The sequence below is a fragment of the Enhydra lutris genome, unplaced genomic scaffold (assembly GCF_002288905.1).
Source record: "Enhydra lutris kenyoni isolate GAN:26980312 unplaced genomic scaffold, ASM228890v2 scaffoldscaffold86, whole genome shotgun sequence".
NCBI lineage: Eukaryota > Metazoa > Chordata > Mammalia > Carnivora > Mustelidae > Enhydra > Enhydra lutris.
In genome coordinates this window covers 43,886-56,532 of record NW_019154170.1, presented here as the reverse complement: position 1 = coordinate 56,532, position 12,647 = coordinate 43,886, and the positions used below count along the sequence as shown (strand labels likewise).

General features: G+C 52.4%; 1 protein-coding gene across 1 annotated transcript in view; it reads right to left on the bottom strand.

Annotated features, from left to right (window-relative positions):
- The window catches only part of LOC111161795 (mucin-16-like), a 78,767-nt gene that overhangs the window by 22,313 nt on the left and 43,807 nt on the right, over positions 1 to 12,647 (bottom strand). The window contains exons 33-47 of the mRNA XM_022525756.1: positions 10,760 to 10,881; positions 10,336 to 10,403; positions 8,560 to 8,732; positions 8,181 to 8,216; positions 7,853 to 7,915; positions 5,979 to 6,103; positions 5,698 to 5,765; positions 3,465 to 3,637; positions 3,176 to 3,334; positions 2,724 to 2,848; positions 2,462 to 2,529; positions 1,708 to 1,880; positions 1,523 to 1,595; positions 1,208 to 1,389; positions 982 to 1,017 (exon numbers count right to left, since the gene is read on the bottom strand). Coding sequence (XP_022381464.1) covers positions 982 to 1,017; positions 1,208 to 1,389; positions 1,523 to 1,595; positions 1,708 to 1,880; positions 2,462 to 2,529; positions 2,724 to 2,848; positions 3,176 to 3,334; positions 3,465 to 3,637; positions 5,698 to 5,765; positions 5,979 to 6,103; positions 7,853 to 7,915; positions 8,181 to 8,216; positions 8,560 to 8,732; positions 10,336 to 10,403; positions 10,760 to 10,881 — 1,644 coding nt within the window. The remainder of the gene's footprint in view (positions 1 to 981; positions 1,018 to 1,207; positions 1,390 to 1,522; positions 1,596 to 1,707; positions 1,881 to 2,461; positions 2,530 to 2,723; positions 2,849 to 3,175; positions 3,335 to 3,464; positions 3,638 to 5,697; positions 5,766 to 5,978; positions 6,104 to 7,852; positions 7,916 to 8,180; positions 8,217 to 8,559; positions 8,733 to 10,335; positions 10,404 to 10,759; positions 10,882 to 12,647) is intronic.

The window sequence follows — 12,647 nt, the reverse complement described above, 5'->3', positions numbered from 1 at the left end:
ACTTGTAGATAAGGTGGAGTCATCCAAAGATTGTCAATAAGACAGGAATTACATGGACAGAAGTACATTGGGAGGGCGGTTGGCAGCTGCTGTGCAGAGGACTGTAGGAGGGCAGAGTAGAGGCTACTGTACCAGTCCTAGCAAAAAATGCCAGTGGCCTGAATAAAGGCCAAATGACACAGATGCAGTGAGAAGACTTGGCGGGATATTATGAAGGGAGAAGAGATGATTTGGTGATGGATAGATGGGAGGTGAGTGGGAAGGAGGGTGAAGGTTGGCACGTGTGTCCCTGCCTTTGGTGATAAGGAAAAGGAGCACGTTTGGGAGAAGATGGTGACTTTAGGGTCAGAGACTGAGGGGTCAGGTGATGTCCAGGAGGTGGGTGGACCAAGGGTGAGGAGCTGCCGTGTAGAGTGGGCTGGACTCAGGATTAGGATTCTGAGCAGCTAGACCTTGAGCTGTTATGTGGTCCCTGAAACCCACAGAAATGGATGAGTTTCCTCAGGGAAACTAAGTAAGCAATAATGAGGGAAGAAGTGATCTTGAATGGATGATTTTGTAGAAATGATTTGGGTGCCAGTAGGACCTTCCTACTTGCGAACTTGAGGGATAGGGCAGAGAGGACGGGGGAAGGTTGCAGAGGTCACAGCAACAGAGGGAAAAGAACACAGGGGATGAAATCAAAGGTGGGTTACACCTATAAGGGAATGATGGCCATGGTGGCAGCTCACATCACAAACTGTGTGCCCGGCCCTATGCCCCATTCAGCCTGGAGTCCGGGCACCATCCTCGGGTGTGTTGTGCTGGCAGGGAGGGGTGGGTCCTGTGACCTCCAGTTCAGCCCGCACTTCCATTAACATCCTCTGTACTCCTTCCCACCCAGAAGGGGGGGATTAGGAGGCAAGACCTTCCTGGTTCAGCAGCTCCTATCTTTAAGGAAAGGGTGGTGGTCCCAGGCACACAGAGGTCTGAAATACTCACTGTTGGGGGTGGTGGCTGAAGCTGGATGGGTGTAACCTGCGAAGAGAGGGAGTGACAGTGAGGAGGGGAAGGGAGAGGTCCTCAATGAAGAGGCAACTTGGGCTGCTGGAAAGATGGCCGCTACATCATCACAGCTGAAATTCTTTAAAAGGAAGATGATTATGCACTGGAAGGGGATCCAGGCCTGCTCCACTCCCATCTCCAGACAGACAAAGGACCTGCTTACAGAACTTGGAAATGTGAACCCCCAGTGGAGATCCGAACTCATGAAGAATCCTGCTGCAGTAGAAGCCCTCTTTCGGCACAGGGGAGGCCCACAGCCCAACACGGCCCCCACCAATGATGTACACTCTGTCACCGTAGAAGCTGGCAGCAAACCAGTGCTCTCGGGGTGGGGACCTCGTCATCCTGCATATGCCAGGGACCAGCGCCTATGTCTGGGGCTTTAATGGGTTCACCCGAGGCTGGGGGTGGAGCAGGGTGCAGAGGGCAGGCAGCTGGCTCCTGGCCGCTTCTGTTCTAGGGTTGCAGAGGGACCCACAGGGTTGCAGAGACTTCGGAAGCCTCTGGACACTCACCACTGGGGGTGGTGGCCTGGGTCTGGCAGGTGTAACCTGCACAGGTAGAGCGAGAAAGGGTGAGGAGGGCGAGTAATGAGTGAGATGGAGGAATGGAGGGGAGGATGTGGGGACTGTTGAAAGGTGGACACAGATGGCAATCCCTCACCATTGATATAGAGACTGTCTGGGTCCAGGGTGTAGGGACCCAGCCTGGTGATGCCGCGGGTCAGCTGGCTCAGCTCCTCGTACAGCCGCTCTCTGTCCAGCCCAGGGCCCACGGGGTCAGGGCGGTGGGTGCAGATGGCATCCACTCCAGTGGCCGCTCCATCCTTCTCGGGCCTGGGGGTGGGTGGGTAGGGGTAACAACAGATGGAGTCCCCAAGCAGGGCGCCTGGCCCCTCTGGGGCAGGACAGGAAGGGGCCAGAGCAAGCGAGAAGGCTGGCACCCACCTCTGGCCAGCCTGGGGCTGTGCACACAGTCAGTGGGTGGGAGGATTTTTATTAAATTGCAGGTCTGAAACCTGCAAGCTGGGGGACAGGAGAGCTCCTACTTGAGACAGGTGAAGAGCTGGAATTTGGGATTAAAGCAAGTGGAAAAGGCATGCTTGTCTTGAGAGGAATCCTGGGGATGGAACTGAAAACCTAAAGGAAATGCCCTCTTTGGTCAAAGGGAGGCAGGAGGGAATTTGGAAGGATGATTAGCCTAGGGTCATATCCTGCTGAGGGGCTCCCTAGAACGTGGGGACAGTTGGTGGGGTTGCAGGTGCTTGCAATCAGAAGAGGTCTTGGTCTGGAGCCAGTGGTTCCTGAATTCCACCTCTTCTGAGGACATGGACAGAGAAGGCAGGAAGGAAGCAGAGGGAACTCTTGGGGTCTGGGAGCCCTTGAGATGGTCCTGGCCTGGGATTGCAAGGACTCACCTGAGCAAGGTCAGCCTGCAGCCTGAGTAGAGGGGGCCCACACTGGTGTTCTTGAACAAGGGTCCGAGCTGTGGGTGAAAACAAGGGAAGTAAATAAGTGAATTGAGACGCAGGGGCTGGACGGGCATCGGTGGGTGGGGCAAGAGGGAGGTGGGAGGGGCTAGCCCCCAAGGTCTGGGCTGGAATAGGGGTGGCCTCGCATCAGTAGGCAGGATGAGGCTAGGGGGCGGGGCTGGCAGGGGGAGGTGGGCGGGGCTCTCGCCTGGAGCCGCAGGGACTTCTCTGTGCTGTTAAATTTCCGGGAGCCTGGAGGCTGCATGTCCTCCGTATAGTGCAGGTTGGTGACAGTGAAGTTGAGAGTGAATGGCACCAGCGGTCGTCCAGTGGCTGCAGCAGAGGAGGGAGAGGAGATGAGTCAGGCCTGGGATGGGTACGGGGGCAGGGCCTGGGACCCGCAGCTATCTCACCGGAGACCATAGCAAGTGTTGAGGGTCCTTGGGGACCTAGTGCCAGAACCACCCGTGAGGACAACCTGAGACCATCACATGCAGCAGGTGAAGGTGGGCAGGATCCGCAGGAGACAATCTACCAACTAACATTCTTATTTATTCAAGCCTGCCTTCTGGTACTTTCTTCCATCCCTCGACCCCCACGTGGTGGCCATTTCTCTGTGTTCAGCCAACAGCACAGAGGTGATGCACAGCTGAATCGTACTGCAGTGAACTCCCAGTCTGCATCCCCGACCCCTGCCCTCCCCGACAGCTGGAGGTGTGGGCGGGGGTCTGCTGCTTCTTTCCCTGATTGGGGGGGCAGTCTGAAGACCCGCCGCGTACTCACCACTGGGGGCAGTTACTGGTGTCTGGTGGGTGTAGCCTGCGGAGAGAGGACAGGAGAGAGGGGAGGTGCTGAGGTGGAGAAGGGAAAAAAGAAGACAGGGTGGGGGTGGATGGAGGGGTGGACCTTGGGCTTGACAGCTCAGCAGAGTGCAGGGGCCGCTGCTCACCACTGACACAGAGACTGTCCTCCTCCAGGGTGTAGTGGCCCAGCCTGGTGACGCCATGGGTCAGCCGGCTCAGCTCCCAGTACAGCCGCTCTCTGTCCAGCGCGAGGCCCGTGGGGTCGGGGCGGCGGAAGCAGACGGCGTTCACGCGGGTGGCTGCTCCAGCCTTCTGGGGCCTGGGGAGGGCAGGACCCAGCGGGGCGGGTAACTGAGATCCATCTGCAGAGCGTTCTTGAGGGGCACCATTCGGGGGGTACCCTGGGGAAAGCTAGGACGTAGTGGGGCCCCTGTGGACGGGTCCCGGAGGCCCGCCACCCACCGCTGAGGGAATTTGCTCCACATTCTGAAAACGGGGCTGATCCCGGGCCTCCCCGCGCTTCACGATCCACTGTCATCACAGCACCGAGTCTCACTTAAAATGGGAAATTTAAGGGGGCCTTCTGCCTGTGGGGGAACCTGGGCTGTGCCCCTCACAACACCCACTTCCCCGCACCCACCGCCCGCCCTGCGCATCCCTCTGCCTCCCTCCTTGCAGGTGAGGGTTTCTGCTCTGCGTGTTCGCTACCCTGAGCCTCTCCACCTGGGCTTCCCTCTCCCCGAATCAGTCCTCCTGGCCCAGAGCTGTGTCTCCAGGCCACAGCGTCCTCCTCTCTAGGTATGAGCTGCCACTTCAGTTCCTCCTAGACCCCCTACACTACCCATATCCCAACCCTTTAACAGTCTCTCTGGGCCTCAGTTTCTTACCTCAAAAATGGGTATAATCATGGCACCCAAGTGTGAGGTTTAAGGTTTAAATCTGTTGATATTAATATAATGTTTACAATAGTATCTGGTGCATCCCTAAGGGCTAGGGGAGTGTCTGTCACTATTTTATAAATAAAATAGTATAGCATTAATTATACGTTTACATATAATTATATAATTCACATATAATTAATGTGTACAAATGTGTTTGCACATGTTTACATATAATTAATATAAGACACTCTTCTTGATGGCAGAGTCTATGCTCTTGACCTCTATGGAGATTTTGGAGCTCAGCACAAAGCTTGGATACAGTAGGCGCTCAAGCTATGTTTGTGGATGGAAAGGAAATTTGTGGAAATCCAGGCAAGGGGAGTGAAGAGACCACTTCTACCGTGGGTGCATCAGCAACCTGGGCTAGGTCCTAAGAAAGAGGGCTTCATTCCATCCCTCTCTATTCTAGCATCACAGGGAGGGAATCCTTTCTCCGATTCTATTTTTGGAGGCATGGAAAAGTCCTAGGGAGATGCCCAATGAGGCTAAACCCTCCAGGGGACCTCGGAATGGAGAAGCCCATGCATGCTGAGAAGCCCTATCACTTGGTAAAGGGGGGCCGAGTAGCCCGTCTCTGCACTGAAGGGAGCAGGGATTTGAAGGCTGGGGTGATGGGGGAGGGGAGAGAGCCTATGGTTCTTCCCAGAGAAAAGAAGCAAAGCAAGCTTAGTGGGGAAAGGCGTGGACTCTAGGGAGACCGGGCTTGAATCCTGGCTCCAACATTTGGCAGTCATCCGCTCTGGGAAAGTTCCTTAACCTGTTTGTGCCTTGACTACTCTGCAAAATAGGGATAATAGTAGTGATGGTAAGTGAGTCTAGGGAGATGATGGACAGGACGCATTTCACCCAGTGACTCTAACCTGGGGTGCTCTGCATCTCAGGAGACATTTGGCAATGCCTGGTGATAGATTTTGTTGTCAGAACTTTGGGGGCTGGGATGCTACTGGAATCGATCTAGTGGCCAAGATGTGGCTAAATATTATGTTGTTCAGGGAACGACCGCCCATGACAGTAACTTTCTGGCCCAGAATGTCAATAGTGACCATACATCAAGAACCCTGATGTCTGACACATGCTAAATACTTGCTGTGTGTTCACCTTTAGAAATATTTATATGCGGTGTGGGGTTGGAGGTACATTAGACTGGGGATTGCATCCTTTGTGGAGGTTCAGGGATGCAATCTTTATAAAGGGCTTCAATGCATACTTTCCAGTTGCTATGTTGTCATTTTATTCCTACGAAATATTGCATGGGAGATCTGAGGCTCAGGACGATGGGAAGGTCCAGAGCAGGGCCTGGGGGCCCATAACCCAAAGGACAGTGGCTACGCCAGGCTGGGAGCTGGAAAGGGCTGAGGCCAAAGGGAGGACCCAGCCCTAAAGGACTATGGTAAGAATATCCACTGTGCCTCACAGGGCCATCTCCTGTGGGTCCCACCTGAGCGAGGTCAGTCTGCAGCCAGAGTAGAGGGGGCCGACACTGGTTTTCTTGAATAAGGGTCTGAGCTGTTGAAGGAGAGGGAGGTGAGTAGAAGGACTGATCTGGACAAGGGCAGGGTTGGGGTGAACTGGGTGGGGCTGGCATCAGTTGGGAGGTAGGGAGAGGTGGGCGGGGCATGGGAGAGGCAGGTGGGGCTGGCATCAGTGGCTAGGTGGACATCAGTGGGTGGTGGAGGGATGGGGTGGGTGGTGGAGGGATGGGGTGGGTGGGGCTCTCACCAGGCTCTGCAAGGTCATCTCTGTTTCATTGAACTTGGCAGAGCCCATAAGCTGCATGTCCTCCGTGTAGCGCAGGTTGGTGATGGTGAAGTTAAGGGTGAATGGAACCAGGTCAGGGCCAGAGACTGCAGTGAGGTTGGGAGAGAAGCCATGCCCTGAGTCACTGCCTCAGCTGGATTTAGGGATGGTGGGGTAGAGTCTGCATCCACATCCCTGGTGCCCAGTGTATTCACATCTGGTGCGAGAGCTCGGAATATCTCCGCCCCAAAGGGAAACTTTGTTATTCTGCTAACAGTAATGATATTAATAATGACACTAAAAATAGCAGTAATAGTAAGACCTGATTTTTGGTAAGAGCCTATTCTGTGCTAAGAACTTTCCATCTAGGGACACGTGGGTGGCTCAGTTGGTTAAGCTGTGGCCTTCAGCTCAGGTCATGATCCTGGGGTCCTGGGATCGAGTCCTGCATGGGGCTCCTTGCTCAGCGGGGAGCCTGCTTCTCTCTCTGCCTCTGCCTGCTGCTCTGCCTACTTGTGCTCCCGCACACCTCTCTCCCTCTCTGACAGATAAATAAACAAAATCTTAAAAAAAAAAGAATTTTCCATATAGTATCTCATATCCTTAAACAAACCCTGGAAGTGAATCCTTTTACTCCAAATGACAGAGGCTGAAAATAAGTTTCAGAGAAGTCAAGTCACTTCCCCAAAACCACACAGCTATTTTGAGGCAGAAGTTCAGATTCTAGAGTTTGAATCACTTAAACTTAAGTCCTGCCCATCCACTGGCTGTTTGACCTTAGAAAAACACCTAGCCCCACATGGACCGGTCTTATGTCTCTCCTAAACAGAGAAAGATCAGTGTCCATCTGCTGGGGTCGAAGACCATACGTGTGAAGCAGGGTGTCCATGAGGTGACACATGGCCAGTCAATACTGCTCTCACTGTTCCTTACATCTGCTTCCTCTGCTTTAGTCTCTGCCCTTGGGGAATTAGTCCTGGGTTTGCCTTTGACTACATCCATTCCATTCGAGCAGAAGTTAAAGCTTTGAAAATTGTTCCAGAATGTATCACTGCATCTAATCTCACTAACTGACCCCATGGGTCCCTAAAGCCAAAAGGGTCACAATATGGTCCCTGGCTGGCCACCCAGGGTAGCCTATAAATGTGACCACAAATTCTTTACCTCTGTGGACCTGCACCCTTGGTGTGGTCTCATAGCCACTTCCACAAGTCTGTTTCTCTACCTCCTGACTCTGCTTGGCCCTGACTTGCTTTGGCCCATGCGACAAGAGAAACGTGATACAAGCAGAAACTTGGGAAGTGCCTGTGCACCGAGGCTTGCCCTCTCCTGCATCTAGGAAGCCCATGACCAGCAAATGAAAGAGCCAGAGCTAGTCTGCAGGATGGGGAGAGGCCACCTGAAGGAGACGGAGGCACCCCAGCCATCAGTCAGGCCTCCTCCAGCGCAGAGTCACCTAGCTAAGCTTCAGGTGACTGCAGACACATAAGGGAGGCTGGTTCAGGCCAGAGGAACCGCCCTGCTGACCTATATACTAGTGAGCAGCAGTAGACGATTGTCTTAATGTGAGGGTCGTCTGTTACACGGTAAACCTAGCTGATACAAAACCTTCACAGAAAGCAAAGGGGGCATTAAAAGGAGTCACTGCTTCAGCCTGGAATGGAAAAGCTAGTCACGGAGCTCCCCAAACCTAGGGATGGAGCTGGACTGGTCAGTGACGAGGGCCTGATCGGAGGATCCCCTCCTCCATGCTGTCCCCTTGCTTTGAGCTGTGTGTGCGTACTCTCTTTCCCTTCTCACTGCAAAGCACAGAGGTGGGGGAGGGGAGGAGGGAGCCACGGAGAGAAGGCTTTTACCTGTGGAGCTGGAGAAGGAGATTGGAGCTGCAGAGGTCCCTGAGGGCGTGAAAGTCACAGGAACTGAGGAGGAAGCAGCAGAAGAGATGAGGGAGAGAAGGAAGGAAGAGAGGAAGAGGAAGAGAGATGGGGCCCTGTCTCCTTGGAGATGCCAGAGGCAGGGGTGCTTGATGCCCAGCCGGAGTCACAGAAGGCAGAGGTGGGGGAAGGCAGGTGACCAGGCAGCTAAGGCTCCCTTCCTCCCAGAAGCCCTGGGCTTAGGGCAGAGGGAGCAGCTGTTCCCACAAGGTATGGGGGGCATGGAGCCATCCAGGATTTGAGCACTTACCACTGGGGATGGAGGTCAGTGGTGGTCTGGTGTAACCTACAGGGGGTGGATAAAAGGGAGGTGGGATGTTTGAGAGGCTTAAGCAGGGGATGAAGGGGCTGGGCCATTGGTGGAACAACAGTTGCCATCATGAGGTCCTCTCCCTGCCCGACAGTGGGTGGTGCCTCCTATAACATTTCTCTGACCTCCCACCTCCCTGTGGGTGATGTAGCCTTTGGTAGGGAAGGGGGATCTCACAAGGAAAGGAAGAATGAGGAGAGAAAAGTCTAGAAGCAGACATGGATGTATCCCTCTGGCCAGAGAATCAAGAGAATAGAGCATCAAGAGAATAATCCATCTGGGGTGCAGGACAAGACCCCTGTCACCACCAGATGCTCACCGTTGACATAGAGACTGTCCCTGTCCAGGATGTAGGAACCAAGCTGAGTGACACCATGGGTCTGGTGGCTCAGCTCCCAGTAGAGCCGCTCCCTATCCAGCTGGAGACCCGAGGAGTCAGGTTGGTAGGTGCAGACAGCGTCCACTCCAGTGGCTGTTTCACTCTTTTCAGGCCTGGGGGGAGAAGGACATGAGTATGGGAACAGGACTGAGGGACATCCCTGCCAGGACATCCTTTCATCAGCCCACTTGTATATGAATACCTGCTTATCTGCTCTCCTGGTCCAGACATGTGCTGCTCCTAAGAGAATGGGCATCCTTGTGCAACAAAGGACCAGAGTGGGTATTCCAAAGTCAAATGACCACCAGTTCAAACCTTCGCTCCATCACTTACCGAATAATCCACCTAAGTGTGCCTGACTTGGTTCTCTCACCTTTGCAGCATGGATAGTGGTCTAACCCTATTGCTGGAATGTCTTGAGGTTCAGAAATGACTGACATACCACACCTAGCTCTGGTGCCAAATACCCATTAATTAACTGTTTAATAAAACAAATATTCACGGAGCCAAACACTGACAGTCCCTAGCACTGGGGAACAGCTCTGCAGATTCATCAGCTCTTGAAAAGCTGATCTAACCCAATTTTTGGACCTGAGCACCTGAGCATGAGATGCTACATAGCAAAGACCCCCACCCACAGCCCACCTGCTTCCTGTATTCCCAGGTATATGGGGGAAGGAGGTAGGAAAAATTAATCCTGAAGGGAAAACCTGGGGGATCCAGCAGGTCGCACTGCCAAGGGTATTACTGGGGAGAAACAGAGTATCCCTTGCACGATCAGCAGTGACCTTGAGCCAAGCTGCTTCCAGCTCTGGTCTCCTAGAAACTTGATAAAGATGCAATGTCAGTTGTGTTGACTGGTGATGTTGCTTATGGTGAAAATGACCCCTTGCTGATGACTGTGTCTTTTCTGGGAGGGTGGAAAATAGACAAGAATATCTTGCTTGCAGGAGGCTCTAGCTTTGGGCTTCCTTAGGTATGGTAAACCTCTTAACTGCTCAGGACGCTTACAAGAGATATTGGTTACCTTTTGGGACCTAAGACATGTAAGACGTCTATCCACTGAGGTTACTTTTCCCTTTTAAAAAATTTAATTTAATTGTTTAAATTTAAGTTAAAGTTAACATATAGCATATTATTAGGTTCAGGATAGAATTCAGTGATTCATCAGTTGCATGTAACACTCAGTGCTCATCCCATCCTGGGTCCTCCTTAATGCCCATCCCCCAGTGAGCCCATTTGCCCACCCCACCTCCCCTCCAGCAACCTCCACTGAGGTTGTATTTCTTTGCACATTAACTGTCACCTGGATGCCAAAAGAATAGTCCTTAGACTGCCAAGAAGGCTCTTACAAAAAAAAAGAATGCCCTGTGCTACCCGCTGACATGTCCTTTCCTGTCTGTGTATGGCCCTATTCAGGTCACATAAGCCTGATCCTCTGATTGGGCTTAAGATAACCTAGAGAGGGGAGCACAGGGGACTGGCACCAGAGCTGGGAACTGTGTGAAACCAGCAAGGTGCCTGGATATGGTATCTAAGGGAGTGCTTACTCTCGGGGCTGTGCAGAGGCAGGGCTAACCCTGAGGGTGAGTGATTCCTTCAAATCTCTGCCGCAGGCATCTTGCTTGCTTCCCTAGTCCGGGCCCCTGGCCAGTCCAACCCAACGAGCCCACGCCTGCCTCCACCTCCTAACGCCAGACAAAGAGGAGGTCTCACCTTAGCGTGGTCACTCTGCAGCCAGTGTAGAGTGACCCAATGCTGCTGTTGGCAAACAAGGGCTTGAGCTGAGGAGGAAGAAGCGGGTGAATGAAAAAGAAGTGGAAAAGCAACCACCATTTTAAAACACGAGATTTTCAGATAAAACAGCAGTTCTCCAATCATCTCAGTATGACACTGAATTCTCAGAAGAACCCTTTGGGATCAAGGCTTCTCTTGTCTCAGTGTACAGAGGAGGAAATGGTACTGAAAAGGCAAGATCATGACTCCAAAGGGACGTCGCTGGCCTGTGGCAGTTCCAAGTTTTGAACCCAGAAACAGTCTGCTCTTCAAGCCCTCTGTATCCTCCAAAAGGGTAGTAAGGAAACTCAGAGAGGATGGGGAGGGAGTCCGAGAAGAGGGATGGGTAGAAGAGGGCTCTCACCAGGCCTTGTATGACTGACTCTGTGGAGTTGAACTTCGCAGAGCCCGGCCGCATGGCCTTCGTGTAATGCAGGTTGATGATGGTGAAGTTGAGGGTGAAGGGTACCGGGGCAGGGCCAGCAGCTGCAGTGGGGCAGGAGGAAAAAGAGGCCATGCCCTGAGTCAGGCCTGGACCAGAAGTGGGGCAAAGGCCCCCGGGACACAAGCCCAGCCTGCTCAGAGGACCCCATCATCTCGGCGATACCAAGGAGAGGCTGCCCTCTCCTGGGACTCCCTTGAGTCCCATCTGGGCCTGGAGATGGGGGGTAGGGGGTGGGGAGTGGAGGTAGTGGTTTATTCTGTCACCCATGGTCTCTGGCTTTGGCCACATAGGGAAAGGGAAGATGCTGGTGTCTGGGTGTTACATAAAGAGCCAGACATGGTGTCTGCCTATGGGCTCATGGGGTATTTAATTCTTCACAGTGGGCTGGGACCCGTGAGCTCAAAAGCCTGCCAGGACAAAACTCAATTTTTTTTCCCCCAGCTGCCATATATCTTTTTATTTTTTTAATTTATTTTTAAAATTTCATTTTCTGTTTCCAGTGTTCCAAGATTCATTGTTCATGCACCACACCCAGTGCTCCATGCAATACGTGCCCTCCTTAATACCTACCACCAGGCCCACCCATCCCCCCATGCCCTCCCCTCCCAAACCCTCAGTTTGTTTCTCAGAGTCCACAAACTCAAATTTTTATATCCAGGTGTGTGTGTGTCTGTGTTTTTTAAAGATTTTATTTACTTATTTAAGAGAGAGTGAGCAAGCAAGAGAGAGCACAAGAGTGGGGAGGGGCAGAGGGAGAAGCAGGCTCCCCACTGAGCAGGGAGCCCCCATTGCTCCTAGACAGGAGGATGTCTTCTCTGACCACTCCCTTCCCCTGGAGTCCCCTTGCCCTTCTCCCCTTTTGAGTAGGGATCACCCCCCAGAAATCCCTCAAAACCCCTACCTGGGGTTGAACTGGAAGAATAGGTGAGAAACCCATAGCTCGGGACCATAAGACTATCTTGGCTTGACCAGTTTCTCCCGCCTACCAGGGCCTCTTTGAAGACCACCCCCTACCCCCCTAGACAGGTTCAGCCTTCAATGCCAAGTTTGAAAATTTGCCTCAGGAACAATTTGCTCACTAACAATTTTCCCCCCAATGTATTCATTTAATAAGAGTTACCTTGTGAATAATTCCTTTCAAGAATATTCTTATACAAGACAAAATCAGACAGGGAGACAAACCATAAGAGACTCTTAACTCTAGAAAACAAACTGAGGGCTGCTGGAGGGGAAGTGGGGAAGAGGGTGGGAGGATGGGGTCACTGGGCGAAGGGCATTAAGGAGGGTACAGGACTTAGTGAGCGCTGGTGTCGCATGTAACTGAGGAGTCACTGAATTTTACCTCAAAACTAATAATACACTATAGGTTAATTAGTTGAGTTAAAATAAAATAAAAGTAAAAACAGAGCTTCCCTATGACCCTGCAATTGCACTACTGGGTATTCACCCCAAAGATACAGATGTAGTGAAAAGAAGGGCCATCTGTACCCCAATGTTCATAGCAGCAATGGCCACGGTCGCCAAACTGTGGAAAGAACCAAGATGCCCTTCAACGGACGAATGGATAAGGAAGATGTGGTCCATATACACTATGGAGCATTATGCCTCCATCAGAAAGGATGAATACCCAACTTTTGTAGCAAGATGGACGGGATTGGAAGAGATTATGCTGAGTGAAATAAGTCAAGCAGAGAGAGTCAATTATCATATGGTTTCACTTATTTGTGGAGCATAACAAATAGCATGGAGGACAAGGGGAGATGGAGAGGAGAAGGGAGTTGAGGGAAATTGGAAGGGGAGGTGAACC